The 21,798-nt window shown below is 33.1% G+C and overlaps 2 protein-coding genes across 3 annotated transcripts in view; both read right to left on the bottom strand.

Annotated features, from left to right (window-relative positions):
- Positions 1-21,798, bottom strand: part of Gdi (GDP dissociation inhibitor) — a 226,466-nt gene that overhangs the window by 164,254 nt on the left and 40,414 nt on the right. The window lies entirely within an intron of this gene.
- On the bottom strand, positions 18,879-20,965 carry LOC149373397 (uncharacterized). The gene is given in 6 exon segments (XM_089597209.1): positions 18,879-19,130; positions 19,541-19,797; positions 20,202-20,429; positions 20,432-20,510; positions 20,622-20,870; positions 20,948-20,965. Coding segments are annotated over 6 exon segments (1,083 nt in total).

Below are 21,798 nucleotides of genomic sequence, written 5' to 3'. Positions count from 1 at the left end.
GTCCGAGAATATCTTTTCGTTGGGTGTACATAAACGTCACTGTCGATTGATTTTAAGTAGGCGATTTGACGATCTCCATAATTCGAAGTTGCGGTTCATTTACATATCGTATTCGGGGTGAGTTCAACATATTCACTGTTAAATCTTTACACACATAAAATGCCACACCACATCCCTAAAAGTATGTTTTTAGACTTGTTTTCGAGCTAGGGCCCTTATCATTACTAATAAGATGAAAGCCACGTAGATCGTAAAGCAACGTATCAGTGTCCGGGATAAGTCAGATCTTATCAATACAAAGAACGTTAATATTATGCTCCTCAATTAAGTCATGAAGCTTCTGGTAATACTTCAACGTAAGACTGGCTTTTACATGTGGAAAACAAATAAATTGCCCATGTTTATACGACTTACGCCTCGTATGCGATCTGGGACGAATCAGACTCCCATGGAATCACCATTAAAGAAGCGCACACAAAGGGGAAAAGCACTATTTTGGTTCAAAATTACCCAGAGATCATAAATCGCTACAGATTTGAATGACGTTTTTGTATATTTTACAGAAAATCAAAGTTCCAAGGCACATGTCCAGGCATATTTTGAAATTTCGTTTTAATAACCAGTACACATAACCTGGAATGTCAAAAATTTAGCATGGCATTTGAATACATGAATTGTATAAAAGTTTTATCATGTTTTTACTAAACGAAAGAGCATTAAAGAGCCCGTATGGAACCGATGAAGGTTATGCATCACTGATAGATATCTTATTCTTTGAAAACTAAAAAATTAAATTCAATATGACAGTTCAAAATGGGAAATACGTATAAACTTTCTGAAAAACAGCTTTTAGGTTTTTTGAGGTCGCTGATCATGAATCTATTCTCAGAATTGTTAATTTTAAAATGGTGAATTCATTATGGTAAACCAAGTATAAAAAAGATCAACAAAAAATGTAAAAAAAACTAGATAGGACTCAATAAGGTCACTTAGAACTAATCTACTGTCAGAATAATAAATTTTAAAATGGCAGATACAATATGGTAGACAAAAGTTCTATTTCTTTTAACATTTTAATTCGTCATTTGAGTTCTCCATAACATTTTATTACCGGTGTACTTATTGCTTGAAAAGAAAAAAAAGGAATCGAACTATTACACACTCATCCATTTTATAATTATAGTCAAATTTTATAAGAACACTTTTTAGAAAATAATGATGGAATTGCAAAACTTCGATATAATTTTGATTTGAACTTAAATTTGATAAATAGAGAAGCCTTTATATTTCTATACAACAATGGCTTGAGAAGTGAAACTCTTGTTTGATAAAAAAAAATTTGTTATGTAATTCCGTTACATAAGCAATAAATGGATATAATTTCTTTTGTACGTCAACAAAAATGAAACAAAAGTAACAGTACTCTCAAAGAATGGTTGATCATAACGAAGTATGAGAATTAATGCGTATGTAATTCACCTATTTTTGTCTAGTATATGGTAAACTAATGATAACATGGTTGCGTAATAAATTTATTTTTGTTGACATACATAAGATATTAATAATTGCTTGTTTGTGTAACGTAATTAATAACAAACTTGCTCCTAAGTATTATCAACAAAAAAAAGCTTTACTTACAAAATAATTGTTGTATTCCCATCCATATGCTTATTTATTTATTAAACTCAGCAAATGAATATTTATAGGTTACAGTTTTAAAATTCTAAGCTGTATTATTTTATTATTATTTTGCAAATTAAGTCTTTTCCTACTGCGAGCGTTTTTTTAAACATTTGGACGTTAAGTGCGCCCTAATTAGAAAAAATACGGTTCGCACCTGATGCGCACCCAGCCAGGGCAAGCACAAGGAGTCACTTGGGCCCTACTTCACAGGTCCTTTGGGCTTGGTGCTTGCCCTGGCGATACGTGCCACCAGGTACGAAAACTACCATTTCAAAATTTTACCACAATTATAAAATAAATACATGGTTAATTCAATTTATTTCTTTCTTTTCAAGCAATAAGTGAACTTATAAAAAAAAAAAAATAATGGAAAACAAAAATAAATAATGAACATTCAACTAGAACATGTTTTCGTCCACTATATTGTATGAGCCAAATTAAAACTAATTATTCTGATAGTAGATAAGTATTAAGCCACCTTAACAACTTGGTCGAAGTTTTTTTTACAATTTTTTTCTGAACTTTGCAAATTTTTTTTCACCACATTGAATCAGTCATTCTCTAATCTAAAATTCTAAGGATAGATTCGCGACTAGCGACCTCAAAAATCCTTAAAAACTGTTTTTCGAAAAAATCTTAATGTTCTTCCCATTTTGGTTCACCATATTCGATCCACCATTTTGAATTTCGAACTACATATCTACCAGTGATGCATAACGTTTAAGGACTCTGTGTGACTTATTAGGTGCACTTTCATTTGGTAAAAACATGAAAAAACCCTGATTACAACTATGTATTCACCTGCTACGCTAAAATTTTGACATTTTAGGTAATGTATATTTATTATTGTGAAAAAATTCGAAGATTGGCTATGACAGATATCTTCAAAATTTTATTATTTGTAAAATAAAAAAAAATTCTTCAGTCAGTCATAAATTGTGACCTCTAGGTAGTTTTAAACTAAAAAAGTGATTTTAAACCGACTGCGCGCCATCCTGCTTACGCACATAAATCTCACTATTGTAATACCTAGCATATTTAAAGCCATAAAGCTTTGCTCTGTCTTAAACCATTGCAAATAGAAGAAATAAAACATTGAACAAGATGTCAAAAAAGTGTGTGAAGAAATTAAGGGAACTTTATACCCTTACACAGACTCCAGCGCGTAGTCTCAAGTATGAGACGACTTGAACTATACAACAAAAGACGTTTGCAAAGCCGCGCCGTTAGCCTTACTACGGCCTGAGGTATAGTTGACTTAACGCATCTTTCAGCCAGTTTCTTTTCGATATTCTGTCTTGGAAAATCTCGTATTTATTATGAGATAAGGTAGCAGGGCTGAGTTAGGACTGACCTAGAACTCGTACTTACCACTGGCTCCCACGAGAAAGTCTGTCTCCGAATCCTCTAAATAAATGTATAAATAAATGTAATTGTATGATGAAAATGTGATAAAACTAATGCAAGTACTTATCACAAGGCATCAGGTGAGAACCCTTAGTTAATTAGCAATCCGAATGTCTTACGATCAACAAAATTAAACAAAAATCGTCGTAGTATATAGCGTATGAAAACAAATTGAACCTTACGAACAAAGTTAACCTATTTTTTTATTTAGGGAAACTATTCCCTTAGAATAGGACTCCGATATACATAAATATCGTACTGTTTCGTACGGAACGACTCCGCTAGAGAACACTTGTATAAAATTACTTACACAATTCGACGGTTAGTTGTCTCACGCGTAAATAAGATACTTTTAACCCAAAATTGAAGTTCTCTCAACTAAGCCACTTTTTCAATAATCAATACCTATAAAACTCGATCCATCACATCCATTATAAAGAATTCAAATTTAGCGTTTGAATTAAATAAGAAGAAAAATAAATTGAATTGGTTTGTAAACAACAAAACTTTTTGATGACAGGCGATCTTCGCATCGGTCGAAAAATATGACCCAAACCAAACAATCAGATTTTTGGGGAAAAGCACAGAGGGAAAATGCAGATAACAACTGATAAAGACATCTGGATGTACTATGGGCCCAGGTTAAGGAGAAAAAACTAAAATATAATTTCGCAGCGGATATTAAAAAGGAAGAAACTCCGTCTATACCACTCAGCTGGTTCTGGGGTCACCGCACGGTTGGTATACGAGACAACTGGGATTTTACCACTCACTCGCTTTAATCAACTCAAAAACGAGTTAAAAAACTTCATGACTTTTAAAAAAAAAAAATTACTTACACTTAGGAAAGGTGACGAAGCGCGGATACAAAAAGGCTCCAAGGCTCCTTATGTAACTCCGAGAACCTTTCTGTTCCCTCTCTGAATTAAAAACTGCCTTTGCCGCTTACCTGACCTGACTCCTCACCTCGGTACCCCTAGATACTCGAATTTCGCGCCTTAATTTCCCACAACTATTGCGCCTAAGTCCGATGTAAAAGCTTTGCACAAGCCACCCCAGTTGGACTTTCCTCAAAAATTGCCTTCCCACATACAAGCAAGGTATAGGTATTACAATAAATGTATATATACAATATTCCTGGTGTATACCTTTAAGCAAGACCTTGCAGTTTCCATATTTAAAAATGTCATCTTTTAGACGAAGTAAAATTTAAAACCATCAAAATCTTAATAACAGCATTAGCATTTTGTACTGATAAATCAGCCAGTATGCCCAATACTCTTAACTCAGATCGCAGCATCATTACAGTGTACTTCCTTAACTTTTTGACGTGCACTCTAAGTGACTTATTACATAATTCTGCCACAGCTGCCGGCTAACGTAGCTATTAAGAGATTTATATTGGTTTCCATTATTACCTAGGATGAGGCAGCAAACTACTGTACTCTTTCCACCCTACTGGTATATTCAAATATTCTCGGTCATCCAAAGTTGATCCTACATCAGCCACACAGACTGGTTTTATGCTCATTCTAATAAACTCTAACCATCCATAAATCCTGCAGTAGGCATCGAACGAGCTTTGGCTGAGAGTACTCAGTACACCATTTAACCACTCATGATGCATGAATGCAGAGGCTTGCATCTCAGTCGTTCCAGGAGCTCCAGCATCTAGTCGTTCACCATTTAGTAACTTGACACCGATCTTGCGGCCAGTATCAAGTGTGTTCATCCGTGACCACTAATCTGTAGAAGTTACTGTACGTCCGCATCACGCAGTCCACTAATAACAATTACAGGGACAACTGAAATTAAATATTATACTAGGCTCTAATCAAATAACGAAGTTAAGATGAGACCAAGTTCCTATGGCACTGCAAGTGGAAGCAGTGAGACGATAGCTACCAGCCTTGAACCGAATAAAAATAAAACAAAGAAAAATCAAAATCAGTAATAAGTATCAATACTAAAATAGTACGCACAGTAGTTAAATAGTTAAATAGATGGCACTAATAACTAGATTCCTATTAAATTTACACAATCTTAAAAAATTCAGGTATAATCAGTTAATACAGATCACGATAACAACTTCATTTACATTAAATAACAAACACATACGTTAAAACTAAGTCAAAACTAAAAACTAAAAAAAAAAAACTAAATGAAAACCGACTTCATACCTAATTTTCATCACAGTCCAAAAAGGAGATCAAGTCAAGGAGTTTTTTCATCTGCACAATCGACGCCAACATCTACCAGCTGCGTTCAGCCATGTTCTACAGTCGAACAGGCAGTCAGCAGCTCAAGCCGCAACTCCAGAAAAACACTCATCACATTAGGATCATCAACCACCTTCACCATTACAATAGCAGTACTCTGAGGTTATGTTCCTAAGGCAGCAGCGTTAACACATCAATTCCAAGCTCCAGGAGGCAGCTTGACACCAGCTAGTACAGTGTACTAGCTTCCAGCAGTATAAGGCTTGCATAAAAACTTTAAGCGGAATTTTTGGAACAATTTTTTGCTCTAGATGTATGCTAGAAAAAACATTTCTTATTATTAATCTCATTACTACTTTTAACGTCGTACTTATTAACAACATTTTTACCAGCTCACAAGTATGATGAAGTTTCCAAGAATTAAACTGAATTGATAATATTATCTTTGTTATCAAATGTTTTAATCCTGTTTCTTTTACTCAGCTGACACTTTTGCATTCAAATTTTTTTTTTAGTATTATTTGTTGTTGTGATAAACATTATGTTGTTTTATTAAAAGAAAATTGAATTTTGAGAGTACTTGAAAAACTGTAATGGTGTCTGTTTCTTACATGTATGTACCTGTATCTGTCATAAATTTATTTAGCAGGCAAAACGTCTTAGTACCCCAATGCAGCTCAAGGTGGCATGTTTATCTCAAACAATAGTATCACTAGTTGTTCACTTCTAATGTCAAACTCAAGGATGTAGCAAAATATTTATTTTGAAATAAGAGATCTGTCATGACTTGGAGTTTGGTTTTTTAAGTCTATGAATATTTTAATGCACCTTTGTGCTTCCAGACAAGTGGCATGTTATTTAGTCTAAATTTAGCAATGTATTTAAATTATTATATACAATGATAAAGTTTTTTAAGAAATTTACTTTACTGACACTTGCTCCAACTATCAATCATCTTTAGAAGGGACATTCGGAGTTATGTCTAAATATCTATGCAATGAAGTTTTGCCCTTTGATGACATTTAAAAGGTTGAAGAATGAGATTTATTATTGAAGTAGATGTTTTTTTATTCATGAAAAAGCCATACACATAAGAGTGTACGCTAGGCAATTATACTACACACTGTTTATTTTAAAGCTCAGTTTGCTTAGAAGCTCAGTTACCTAGTACGCGAATTAAATACTCACTAAATGACAAAAAATTGATTTTCATTACATTATACTAATTTTTTGTTAGATGTTGGACATTTTGAAAATTATTTTTCAGTTTGATTGTCAATTTTTTGATGCAATACAAACAATCACATTTATTTTCAGTGAAGTTAAGTTGAAATCTCTTAACTTAATACATCTATCCTATTAATCATTTTTGCTTTAAAAATATTATGTATCCAAAATAAAGTAAGGCCTAAGCTTATAAATAACATTTACAGTTAGTTATTCACATGCGTCAGGATACAGTAGTGTTCAATAAAAATATTCATCAGTACATTCCTCAAGGCTAGCATGGTTACTGTAAACAACCTCATCATGTGGCACAGACGTGAGAATTATTTTTAATCTTGTTTTGTAATCACATACTTAACATTTCATGTTGGCCACCGTACAGTCATAATCTTTTAGAAGGAAAGCAATAATGTCACTTAAATAACTATGACTGTCGATTGTTCCATTTTTTACTTTAAACGTAGTGCTGAATACATGGAAACGGATTGTGTAAATCGTTTGTGTTACTCTTTTTATGTTATGATACAATAAGTATGATTGCATAAACATACTGTTTATGATAAAGCCCATTAAACTCTGCTTACAGTAACTGCTTGACAGAATTTCAGTTAATGCATCATAACTGCATGTATTGCTTAGAAAAATTTCTTGCCCTTTATTAATAATTGGTTTCTCTGAATTTATATTTACTGTATTACTTGTCCATTGATTGACCTTCGTTATTTGCTTTTTCACACCTAATTTTCTTTGTAACCATGTATCTAAATTTGGTTTAGCTCTAACATGACTTTTTTTGCTTTGTGATTGTTATTTTTCGATATTCTTCTGCTGCATTTTTTCCAATTGTATTCCCAGTAACTTTGTTAATGACATGTCTTCAGTCTGATGTATCTGTTTATTTAAGTTGTCTTCTGTACTGATTGTCATCTATTTTGACTATTCTATGCACAAAACTACAGACTCATAAGTTTATTTTATTTTTGTTGTGTCGTTTTCTCAAAGCTAAAATCAAAGTGCATTTAAGGAATCTTTTAAATCAGATATGCACTATCAGACACACTAAGTTATAATAACAAATTGGTCAGACAAAAAATAAAAATTACTTAAATAATTAAAAAATTACATGTCATCCAGCGCATTTTACATATGAACGCAAGAGATGTCAACTCGCTCGAACTTCGAAGGTTGCGAACGTCACTTATATACTAGACACATACATATTAACATCATGGTACTTACAGTACTTTTCTGTATTTTTTCTATGTGCATGTGTTTAGTATTGTGACACCACATCTTGACCTGAAAATAAAAAGAGGCACCGACGCAGAGTTGATAAATCTCTTTCACGTACTTCATCTTTGTCTCTCTTACATCTTAGGTTTCTTCTCCCAAAAAAAGGAGATTGGCGCGGGAGTTCTCCCGTTATACGAGGAGAACTATTAAGCTAACACAAACAATCACCTTTAACTATTACTTTATTCAATCACTTAACACTAATACACAGTACCTCCTTATACTATACACGACACCACGTTTCTCATCGTCCTCGGGACTGCCTTGCAGCGACTCAACCTCGCATTACGCGAGCAGCGAGCACCTATCTACTACGTCCTGCTTGTCCTGGATCAGAAGGGGCTTCTGCTCGTCCTAGACCCACGCTAACATACGTACACTTAAACTCCATCCCCCATTTCACACACTTCTATGTATACTCTCTCTCTCTACTCTGCCTTGCTCGTTCTTGCTCTCGACACACACTCTCTCTCTCTCTCTCTCCTTCTTGACTTAACTCTTGTCTTCCTCATCTCTCTCTCTTTTCTCTCTGCTATCTATTCTTACAGTTTCTCGTATACTTCGCCTTGTCTACCCACGCACTCCCTCTCATCCTTTTGCTCTCTCTCTCACTGTCTACGCTACTTTTGTAAAACTCTCACTCTCGCTCGAGCCTCACCTCCTGGTCAACGTTTGCGAGTCCAACCCTGTGCGATGTCGTCCAGAGTCCTCGAGCAGGTAATTTGTCCTATGGCTTCGCTTTTTTTTTTCTTTCTCTCTCTTAACCTTTTCTTCTTGTCTCAGCGGCTTCCGTAGTCCTCGACCTGAAGACCTCGTCGTCCTGGGATAACACAGCAACTGCTAGACTTTCGCACTTCTTCTCTTGTTTTATCGCTTCTCTCTCTCTCTCTCTCTTTCTCTTTCTCTCTTTCTCTCTTGCCACAAAAACCCGCAAAATTCACCGAAACTCTCTCTGCTCGCACTTAGACACTCAAATCGAAACTCTTTAAACTCGCACTCTCTCTCTTTCTCTGCTCTACTAAAAGAATCTTCTCTCTCTCTCTCTCTCTCTCTCTCTCTCTCTCTCTCTCTCTCTCTCCGCATTCCCTTTGCTCAGACGGTTGCATATAAGCGATCATTTAAAATTAGTGCCCTAAATTTCTGGGGAGAAATCCCGAACACTATGAGAGGGAGTCGCACTTCTGAGTCTTTTAAGTGGGCATTGCATGATTTTCTTACAGTGTCAAACTAAGCAGCGAATCACATTTTATCTTTGTTTTCTATTATGTCATAAATACTGCTATCCTGTACAAAGTGCTGTGTAATATATTTACTTGTATTTCAAAAATTTGCGCAAAATTAATGTATAGGTTCAATTTATATATTATTTTCTACAACACTGCGCCCAAACAAACATATTTATTAATACTGCGAACAATTTCTAATTATATAATAATATACCTTTTGTAATTCAAACCTTGTTAAATTTTGTTGCCATACGGTCAATCCGACCATAGCTTAATAAACTCGTTTTCATTCACTCTCTTTCATCCTCAACTTAACTCTTATCGTCCTGATCTCTCTCTCTCTCTCTCTCTCTCTCTCTCTCTCTCTCTCTCTCTCTCTATCTATCCTTACACAATCAGCGGAACGCGCAAATAATGGCAGCACTCCCGAGCTTGCACTTAGCAGTCTCTCGTACACTTCACCGTGTACCGACGCACTACCTCTTTTCTCTTAACACTCTACGCACCTTCTCGACAACTTTCTCTCTCTCAACTCTCTAGCCTCACCTACTCCTCTCAGCGTATATACAGCTCTTGAAAAGCAAACAGTTCGGAGAAGCATTAAATTAATAATCTTGTATATACGTTGCATTAGCAAGAGCATTTTAGGACGTAGATGCCATTTTTTCATTATTAGATAGATAGATAGATGGATAGATATTTTTATTGGGCTATAGGGTAAAGCCTTATGTGGCTAGTAACAAATTTACATTCATGTTGGTAATATAAACGTAAGTAAAGTATTATACAATAGTGCATAAATTTGTTCAACGATTTTGCAATTTCATAATGTTAGATCATGTAAAACTAGGGAAATATGTGTTTGCTTAATTATTACGTTAAGCTCATTGGTCTGAAATAAAGCCCATGAGTAGATAAATAATAATAGTGAAAATAATTTTGTAACGATGTTTCAAAAATAATAATAGTAATAATAATAATAATAATCATAATAATAATGATAAGAATAACAATATTAATAATAATAGTTAGCTCTCGATTTAATGTATAAGTTTAATATTGAGTTCCTGTTAGTGATGTTTTGATGATTGAAGAAAGTTAAGATTATTTACAAGCAAGGTATGAGCAGTGGAGCAGCATCTTAATAAACCTTTTTAGCAGTAAAGACAACCGAAAAAAAATTTTAAAACGGAAAAGAATGGGGATGAAGTTGACCTGCTTTCATGTGCTGGTAGGGAGAATTTCAGTAGTGCCTCTATCCAGTCATGTCCCTCAGGGAAGGGCACGTCAGACTAGGTGAATTTAATTAAGTAGAATTTGTTATTCATCAGACTTAGGTCGATCCATGTATTTGTTGGGTATTTTGAGTCCTGTGAAACAGTAGACATATTGCTGTTGAAATTGCTAACTACTATAGAGCGACAATACACGGCTATATATTGAGATAGTCTGTTAAAAATTCGATATGATAGGTAGACTTTGGACGTCTGTAGACAGTGACGAAAGGCAGCCTGAATGCACCATGTGAAAGCTCGAGTATAAGAAATTCTAGAGAATTGTAAGATCCGGAGTGAGATAAGATTCAAACCCTCACATTGACACAGGCACAAACGACCACCCCACCACCCTCTTTCCCCTCACTATCACTATCAGGGCGTTGAATAGAGTAGCCGTCGAAGATAACAATGGAGTCATCATCTAATGTCACGAAAAAACTCATAGCAGTATATTTCTTTGGTGTTAGCTTTTCAGATGTTTTTATTCTATTATTATTTATGTGACCTACTGCTAAATTGAGTAACTTGTCGGATAGTACTGCCGGGTTGAGTTTGGTAAGCAGGAAGATTTAGAAGAGCTGTCTCAGATGGAATATGAATGAGGGCTGACCTTTTTGTCTGACGCATTAAGACTTGATAGTCACAAACAATGGGGCGTGCATGGTTTAAGGCCTTCACTGTTTTAATTGCCATGGAGAGAAGAAGATATAATGGCTTGGGCCAGAAGGGACGCAAGTAAAGTTTACCATGGCCTCCGGTTCCGAAGACTATATTATTGTTAGCCCCGGCTAGCTTGTGGGCCTCAGACATCAGTCGATTCCTGGCAATAGGCGATGAAAGTTCTAACATGATAGCTTTGGTAGAGGAAGTAGTCCCACCAACAGGAACGGTGGATGCACTAGATTAATTTGGAGCTCAGTCGCATGTGTGAGTAATTAGAGGGGTCATATCCTGTAAGTTGAGTACCCTAAGAAGACTAGTAAGCAATTCACGATGTGGTAGGGTAACAACAGGCGAGATACCCTGCAGAAGAACTTCACAATAATCGTTGGTGATAGAATGGTGGCTTAGCGTTGAGCCAGAGCTGGATCTTTCAGTCAAAGTCTTTTCAACCGTGTCCAAGCGCTGACAAACCTCAGAGAGATTCTCCTCGGTGGCTGTTTATGAATTTATAATATTTTTATTCTCATGATAAATAGAATTTTTTAGATTGATCAATGCATTCTAACTAGTTTGAAAAAATAATGAAGAAAAGACATAATGTATTTGTTAAAAAAAAAAATCTATACACTGCACAGCGCTTAGACGGCGCTGATTTTTCTCACTCTCTTCCCTTATCCACTCTCTTCCCTCATCCACTCTTCTCTACTTGTTCTGCTTTCCTAGCTCTACTCCTCTATGCCACTTGCGATACAATCGACATAAAGGGTCAGTATCTATCAAGCATTTTTAAGCCTAAATTCGCAACAAGCCTAGTATTGATAATTTCTTGAGGTTTAGTGCATAAGCACACGATCAGTAAGAGCTAATTTAGGAGTGAGAATAAAAACTCCAAAGTCAGGTGTTAGTTTGAGCAACGTTTCGTTGGTCTTAGCGCCAACCTCATCAGGCTCACTTTATTAACAGGAAAAACACAATAAATTTCATAAATTACATTGCAGGGCCAATGTTTACAAATATCTACATTAATGCAAAATTAATTATAAGTAAGTAATCATGAATAAAACAGTAATATAAATAATTTTAAAATTGAACAATTACTCACGTCTATATCGTTAAGACGATCGTTACAGACTGTTGGGCGCCTCGAACGAATAACGTAAGTGTCAAACATGTATGAATTACGCATATACATATAAACAGTAAATGTACGCTTCTTACGAATATAGATAACAGCAGTACAGAACTACATTGTATTATTTAGAAAGATTACTTATAAAATCTTTATATATGTTATTGAGAAGTATTGTATTATTTAGAAAGATTACTTATAAAATCTTTGTATATGTTATTGAGAAGTAGGGTATCTTCTTTCTTATTAATAGTGTGTTTAGTAAAGTGTATGTATAGCATTTCAGATATTAATCTTTTTTGTCTATTAGGTTCACGGTCTAGAATCTTTGTTTGAGAAAAATTAAAATTATGGTTGAATTTTTTCATGTGTGAAGCGACAACAAGTTCATCTTTCTTGGTACTTTTATGTTCATTCAGGCGTTTTCTCAATGCTCTCTTTGTTTCACCTACATATGATGCAGAGCAAGAATCACATGCAAAATGATACATAACATTGGTTTGATCGAGCTTATCAATCTTGTCTTTCCCAAGAATGATAACACTGTCCAATTTATTTTGAATAATAGGGTAAATTTGTATGTTTAATTTTTTCAAAATTTTTGAACAAAATTTAAAGAATAATGGGTTATATGGAATAGAAATTTTTATTTTTTTACGTAGATTGTCATTTAGTAGGTTGTTATTATCATTATTAGTATTTTTTATTTGGTGAAGTCTTTTCTTGACATATTTTTGTATGAAAAGTTCAGTATAATTATTATCACGTAAAATTCTTTTTGCCATGAAAATATTCTTCCTGTGGTATAATTTATCAGACAAAAGAATAGCTCGATCAACCAAACTGTATACTGCATTGACTTTTAAAGATCGGGGGTGGTTAGAATTGAAATTAATTAATCTATTCGATGAAATTGGCTTGACGTACCAATTCGTGATTATTTTTAAGTTTTTATGTGTAATTGTTATGTCTAAGAAATTTATACAATTGTTTTTCTCTACTCCGCAGGTGAATTTTAAGTGATTGTCCTGTTTGTTAAAAATCTGTAATAATAATTGTGCCTGATCTTTATGTACACATATGAGAGTGTCGTCGACGTATCTTTTATATATAAAGGGAACGCAATTATGATTTTCTTTTAACACGCGTAGGGCTTCCGTGTCAAGATCTTCTAAAACTAAGTCAACGAATAGTGGAGAGACAAATACATAAACCTTGCCTTTCATTTAGACCAATTATTTCATCCATTAATTCTCCTACACACACACTCGCCTCAATTCTCTATAATTCTCTTTCTAAAGTATTTGAAAAACTTTCTTCACATTTGAATAATAGCGTTGAACTTATAAAACAAATTAAAAATCTTAAAATACCGGAAAATCATATTTTTATTTCTTTGAATGTTATTTCTCTATTTACCAATATTTGGTTCGAATCAGTCATAAATAGTTTGGAAAAAAGATAAATGCAAATCCACAGATTATCAAAAATTCCTTTTCATGAAATTATACAATGCACAAAATTTTTGTTCAATAATGTTTACTTCACCTTTCATAAAAAATTTTATAAACAGATTTTTGGTAGCCCTATGGGCTCTCCTGTCTCTCCTGTCCTTTTTCGTTTGCAGCATTAAATTCTGAAAGAAAAAATGTCTCTCGTAGTTTTTTGATTAAGTGCATGTTTTTGCGCAAAAAATTAATGAAATTTAAAAAGTTATGAATTCACATCCAAAATGGACATTACTTAATAAAGTGCTAGGATGATAATATAAACCATCAATTCAATAGAACTTCTAAGTTAAACGGCTCTTTACTTGTCCATTTTCCCATGACGTCACCTTTTGTATCTGACACGCTAGTTTGGTGAGTTAAGTTACGGAATACCATCTCTGGATAAGAGACAGTACGCACGCTGCTAAGTTTTTCATGACAGAATTTTTGTTGGCTTTTTAGACTAAGGCAACTTAAGATATAATCATGGAGAAAACAAGAACCCCAATTTTGTAGTAGAAGTGAGAAGAGATGTATGCCCTGTTTTTTAATGTGCCCTGTAGTCAGGCCTATCAGCCAAAATAATATGGAATTTACTCGGTTAATAGTTACTAGTATCTAAATGCCAATAAAATTAGCCAAAACTTACGAAAATCTTTCGAGTAGTACATACATACTTATACATACACACATCCATCCACTCACTCACACATAAAAGTCAATTAAATAAATTGTTGTCCCAGAAATTGAAGGACGTTGAAAATTTTTTTGCAAATCAGTTTCAAAGTAAGCAATAAAAGTTTCTAACAAAAATTTATTTTCACAAATAGATAAAACGAACGTTAAGAAAATAGTAATTGATGAAATTAGAACTTTTTTGGTAGCTATGATCACATTCTAATACAAAAAAAAAAAGAAAATAATTTTCAATAAAACTGATTTATCAGATAGTCGGGCTGTCCACGTGATTCACAAGTTTTGTGATAAACACGTGATTTAAATCTTTTGAATCCCAAAAAAAGTTTTTTTATTTTAGCATAAATGATCTGTAACAGTATTAAGTAATAGCAACTTTGTTGTAATCAATTAAATTTTGTCCTTAGCGTAAGTTGTACTAGATTATACAGCAAACATAATGTACGAATATTGCATCCTATCCAACTTCCGTTACTGCGATAAAATATTCAAAAAGTGCAAATAACTTTGTAAATATATATGACCTACATGAACATGCTAAATGAATTAATTAACTTAATGAATGAATTACGATTACTTTGATATCAAAAAAAATTTTTCACATACATATTTCTTTCTATCTGAGGATTAAAAACATAGTAATCAGTATAAACAAAGAAACACAAGAAGAAAGAAACAAAAATAATTTTGTAAATTAATCATACTTAACAAATGAATACAGATATAAAAAATATTCAGCTGTAAGACTTATCCAATACCTGTGATGTGTGTAGAAAAATATACAAAATATTGTTTCATACTATCTATTATTTACGTAAGATTCAAGTGTGAATGATATTTTTTTTAATGCAGTAGAAGAAGACTTCGTTCAGGTCAGTTTTGTTTTATGACCAAAAGTTAGTAATTACGGACCAATAAATTTACATCAGTTTCCTTCTATGAAAAAATTGTGTACTGCATCCTGTACGACGAAAGGTCTTTCATATTATATAATAATATAAGTTCTAAGGCGAGCAAGCATTGGCAATTAAGAATCCAATATTTTTTTCAATGTTTTTTTATTAAACTGTGCTTTTAGGCGAAGAAACATCGGCAATTAGAAATCTAACAGTTTTATAGTAATATAAATAATTAAAATAAGCTCTTAGACAAGCAAGCATCAGTGATTAAAATCCTAACCAATTTTTTGTATTATTAAATAATATAATAAGCTCTTCAACAAGTGAGCGTCGGTGATTAAAAACTCAACAGTTTTTTAGAACTATTAGTTAATAAAATTTGCTCTTAGGCGATCAAGCATCGGCAGTAAAAATCCCACAGTTTTTTAGTATTATTGATGTATACAATGTGCCCTCGGCATTTATCCAAAATTCAAACGAATTTTTTTAACAGTATTTTTAATAGCCAGTGCTTGCTCGACTAATAGCACATTGTATTTATCAATAACACAGAAAAACTGTTGAGTTTCTAATAATCGATGCTCTCGCCTAAGAGCACATTTTATTTATTAATAATACTACAAAACTGTTGGTTTATTTATCGCCACTATTTTCTCTCCTAAGAGCATGTTTTATTTACTCATAATGCTACAAAACTGTTGGGTTTCTGATCGCCGATGTTTACTCGCCTGAGAGCATATTCTATTTATTTATAACACTACAAAATTGTTGGGCTCCTAATCGCCGATGTTTTCTCACCTAAGAGCATATTATATTTATTGATAACACTAAAAAACTGTTGGGTTTCTAATCACCAATGCTTGCTCACCTGAAGACACATTTTCAAAAAGGCTTCTTTACGAACCTCGTTACGGCACTCACTTTCAGCTTGTGTCGTAAACCTCTAAGTTTATAAATCGAAGTCTTTGCAAACTCGTACGTAATATGCTATTTATTAATAAATAATAATAAACAGTTAGACTCCTAATAACCGATGCTTGTTCACCGAAGAACACATTTTAATAATAAATACATTGAAAAACTTTTTGTTTTTTGATCACCAATGCTTGCTTGCCGAAAGGCACGTTTTATTTATACATGATGATAAATAACAGTTGGAATTCTAATCGCTGATGCTTTATTACAGAACCATCTTACAATTCACTTATTGAATTTTTATTCATGCTTAAAAAATATTTCACGATTTAAAATGATTTATTCGTGATGCTGAATTACATTAATCCACGCACATCAACGTTCAAATTATTTGTATTTTTACTTGAAAGTATTGCTTTGTGTATAATTTTATGATCTATAAGATTTTCTTTCTACAAATCATAGTAAAATAACATTGATATTCAAAAGTTGATGAAATCAAAATAAAAAAAATAAAAATTTTTTTAACACAAAAAGCAATTTATTTATTAAATTTTTTATCAAGTTAATGTACTCTGATTCTAAAGTTTGAAATTAGTAGTTTTCATAATATAGGCGCCAAGTGATTAATGTCACTTGAATGGCAGGGTATTCGTATGTTTCTGCCCAAGATACGTATGTAATTTTTTTTCGAAGATGCAAAGTAGCACTATAGGCCTGTAGGTATATTTTTCACCCTAGGGCAGAAAAGTAAATTGTAGCAAATTACTTTATGGCAAAGGGAGGCCTGAAGGTGAAATGTACGTCCGTGAGGTTGAAAGACTATGCGCCCTATGTAAGAAAACAGTAGTTTTAAAAAACACCCCGAGGTAAGAAAAATATATTGCAAAGTCTGCCCATGGGCCCAAAACTACAATCTGGGCCTAAAGTTTGAAAATTTGTCGTTCTCACCTGAAAATAAACATTTAAAAACCGCATAATCTGGGTAAACATTTTGCGCCACGCAGCTATAATAAAAAATTTACTATTGTAACATGTTATTTTAATATGTGATTTTGTATTCATCAAATTAATGATTGCAAGAAATATTTACATATTGTAAGAAAAATTATTCAATGATAATATCAAAATTAATTCGTGGTCATGCAATTTATACATTTTGAGAAATTTCTTACTGTTCTGTTGGAAGAGGCAGTACTCGTAATTTTCATGTACACATTTAGTTACTGTAGAAAGTTCAAATAAACACAGTAAATTGCCCGTCAATTAAACTATAATTAATTAATTTTTTCATGACAACCGCGGTACGTCACAATTAGAACGTTACGAATGATGTTAGTTTTTAACAGCACAAACAAGAAACATGATAGTCTTCGACAACCCACGACGAATCACTTTTCGTTGGCGTTTTTTGAATGATGTTAGTTTTCGACAGCAAAAAATGGATTATGATAGTATTCCACAGCCTTGAACGAATGGTGCTTGTTTTCGACAGAGTTTATTGAATCATGTTTATTTTCATCGGAGGGAAATGAATCGTGTTAGTCTTCGTTCTATGGCCTGAATAATGTTTGTTTTCGTCGGCTCGTGAATCATGTTAGTTTTCGTCGGGGCCGTCGACATACTATCATGCAGAAAATGACCTAGTCATCGCTCGTGTGGTTAATTACAGCCTGAGCCGAGGACGAGAGCAGTAAATACACACGAGTGGTGGTACTTTACTTTTTATTCGAGGTGAGTATACTATTTTTTGCATACCTATGCTTGAATGTTCGAGTTTTACAGAATTTTAAAATTGTAAGGTTATATTGTATAAACACAGAGAACACAAAGTTTCAGCGTAGGTATGAAAAATATTTGATGCGTTGAAATTTGGACGCTATTGTTTATACAAAATTGAGAAATAAATAAAAAATAGTGCTAAGCTTTTAACTTAATGAACAATATTTTTAAACATTACGTCAGCAATTTTTTAGAAAAAATATAAGACTTTTACAGAGACCTTGTACTATTAAATGGTATTTGAACATGCAATGTGCAAAATTTAAAAAAATAATATTTTTAGCACCTCAAATATAAAATTTACAGCACTGAATGCTAGTAACGGCAAATTTATTACTTAATTATACTTTGGCGAAAATATTAGATCTTAGTTTAATGGTATTTATACCATACTTTTCAGAAAAAAGTCTCAGAGGTCCATCAAAAGTCTGGTATTTTTAACACAAGGGCACACATCTCTCTTTGCTTCCACTACGCGATAGAGGTTCTTGTCTACTTTAGGCTTATATCTTAGGTTGCCTTTGCTTGATTGGACTACCCAACGCCACCTACAGCTCCACACATCATGTTTAGAGAACCTTACTGACGCCTCACCAACCTTGCCAGACTCAAATCAGGGTATCCAGCCAAATACGATAAACAAATTTCATGACATGTCCATGGCCAAACTCAAATTTTTCAGGTTGAAAAAAAAAAATTTTAATAAAAATCAAGTGTTAATAACGAATCAAGTTTTTTTTGGCTGTGTATTTTATTTGTTTTCAATTTACTTAAAGAAAATTATTGCATTAAAAACGCCGACTCAGAAATAAATCAATTAAAACTTTTTTCAACTTATGAACTTGACTTCAATTAGAGGTTTTATCTTACATAACGCATATTACGAACAAATTAGTGTAATATATTTTTCATAGACTTTATGGATTTATAACTCAATTTCAAACTGTTTTTCAAATTCAAATTTGCTATGTTTCATTTTAAATAAATTTCTTCATTCAACAGTGCAGTTTTTTTGGCACAGTCTTCTAGTACTTTGTGTCTTTTTTTAGCTCTCAAATTTTTTTTTTGTTTTTTCAGCTTTCGTTTTTTTCCTACATTTTTTTCTTTATTTACAGCTTCTTTATACAAAATATTATCGTTTCTAGCTGCATGAATCATATCCTTATAAATGAGGCCTAAATCTACTTGACTTTTGTAATCAAGGATTGCATCACAAATTGCTCTCTAATCATTTAAAGATCTGTTTAGTAGGTTTTTTACTACGCAGTATTTATTTACGCCAAAACCTTTTTTAAGAGATGCATTACCATGTGACAAACGATTTTAAAAATTGTAACAAATTTGAAAAGTGTTGATATTCATTTGAATAATTTTTTATTAAAATAACCCAAAAATTTTTCAACCACATATTTTTTTTAAGCAAATTTCTTCAATTGATCTTGAATTTCTTTCTCACCGCAAAAAAACTTATTTAGCCTTTATATCTGCTTCTATCCCGGAAATTTTTCAATCCTAACGAAAACAGTTAAAGTTAAATTTAAACGGGACTTTTCTCGGGATGATACAGAAATACTTAGATCAAGGCAAGAAATTCCTCGAACTAAAGGAAATTTTATAGGAAATTTTAAACCCACATCAGTTTTATCAGATACCAGAAGATCAGCTTTGTTTCCAACATCAATTTTATAAAACTCGGTACCACGTAAGACTTCTGTTTTTATGATTTTGTTCATAAAAAGCTCAAGTATTGATTTCAAAGAGTTGTATAAAAATGGAGCATACGGTTTGTCAGTCTGAAATACTGTTAAGAATCCCTTTATCTCTAAAGCCATGGACTGAAAAAAAGTTAATTTAGCATCTAACAGTGGAACTTTTACTATTTCATCCATAACTGAGAAATCGTTACTTTTAGGAATTTTTTTATTTCTTACACAGTAATTGACGTATTTTTTCATTTGTACGAGAAATTTTTTTGCTTGACTAACAACATCAACATCTTTTAGTCAAAGTTCACAGCAGAATTTTTTAGACAAAAAAGTGCTTTCAATAACATTATAATATTCTGTGATACGAGCAGGTGAATATTTGAATAATATATAAAGCGCTCATAAAAACTTGGAGATTTTCCACTGGATATTTTCTGTACCTCCTTTAAAAGTACACTTGAACGTGTGTAATCCACATCTACCTAAATCTTACGAAGTTTTTCTCTTAGGATCTTTATTCAGATGAGTATGAAGATTTCTTAAAAATTTCAAATTTGTATTGGGGCCAACCATTGTTGTGAAATATTACTCGTTAACGCATCTAATACTGCTGCAGCATGTGTATGTCCCAAGAATACAGATGTGAAGTATCGTGTACTTACTTCGTTTTTATGTTCGTCCCAAAATCTTACAACTATATCCATTAACTGTTGCTTTGTTACTTTATTAAGACTTTCATCAAGTCCTATAACTACGAAATCACACTTCTCAATTGTACATAACTGCTTTTTCTAAAAATACGGACCAAAACCAAAATAATGGTGTATCCAGCCTTTAATTCTTTTAACTGTAATTTTTGTACAATGTCATCATTAGAAAATTTTTGTTTAATTATCAACTAATGATTGAATGTCCCTTAGGGATTGATGATGAGTAGAACAATAGAGACACCAAAATATTTCCATTTAGGCCACCTTATCATTAGAGACAAACTGTTCAATTATCACACTCGCTTATTAACTGAAACCTGTGAATTTGGAACTTCATGCCTGGGATTACTGATACCGCTCGATAGAGTTGACATAAAAACTGTTTTGTTAAGAGAATCTTGACCTGTAAGACGTAGCCCTTGGTCTATACGAAGTGTTGAGCGTTTCACACGTTCCAGTGTCCTATGACGAATATTTTTTCCATGACTGTCTAGTGCTGATCTACCCATATTACTTGATAAATCTTTATAACAAAGGTTGCAACGAAACTTTTTTGGATAATTATCACTTGCTTTAGCTATACAGTAATTTTCTTTCGTTAGTTTTCATAATAATTTAAAATTACATGTTTTGATGGAGCCATTGTGAATCCCGCAAGTCAATAACATTAAATTATGTTTACTATGATCCGACATTTATTTTTCATTATTTATTCAGGCAAAAGAAATATAACAAAATAATCAACAAATATATATCGTAGCATTAGCACACAACTATATATGATTAAAAAAGTTGATTAATCTAGACAGCGTCACAAAAAATACGTACACCAGCGTATTTACACTCTGGATAATGCTGTGCATCTAACCTGTTTTAAGGGCAATGTGCACCTAAAATATACACGAAATTTTTTGATACAGAGTCGCTTTGTGTCAGCTGAAAATTCCACCCAGCAGTACCAAGAGTGATGCGCTCACTTTTACACGCTACTCAGGGTATTTTTGATGACGGTTTTAATGTCGAATCAATTTATTAACTTTTTCAGTGAACATGAACTGTAATACGCATAGCACTTATACTTACTAATGGTTTGCCTCTGTGAAATACTGCGAAAAATTAAAGCAATCATGTACTTTCCATCTATCTGTGGGACAAAGATTGATGCTAAGTACTATCTGCTGTATACATACACATATATACCTCTGAGAAAAAATATCTCTTACCTTACACCACGAGATTACTCTTGCTGAGCTGTCTCTCCCATGAAAGGTGTTTATAACTCGCTAATCATACGTATTAAATAATTCAAATGCTTTTCACTCTACATCTTTCAATATTCGAACACTTTTCCACAAAATTTCTTTACTGTATCTCCCTCAGACAAATCATATACTGTACTGCCTACCTCAACACTTCGTAACGAAAAGCTCGCTGATTCCACTTTTGAGTTTGTACTCGGCTATTATCCGCTATGCT

The sequence above is a fragment of the Copidosoma floridanum genome, unplaced genomic scaffold (assembly GCF_036245765.1).
Source record: "Copidosoma floridanum isolate Cflo_tuat_1 unplaced genomic scaffold, Cflo_Japanese_pri ptg000031l, whole genome shotgun sequence".
Lineage (NCBI taxonomy): Eukaryota > Metazoa > Arthropoda > Insecta > Hymenoptera > Encyrtidae > Copidosoma > Copidosoma floridanum.
The sequence above is the reverse complement of the archived record's forward strand: the minus strand, read 5'-3'. Positions and strand labels throughout refer to the sequence as shown.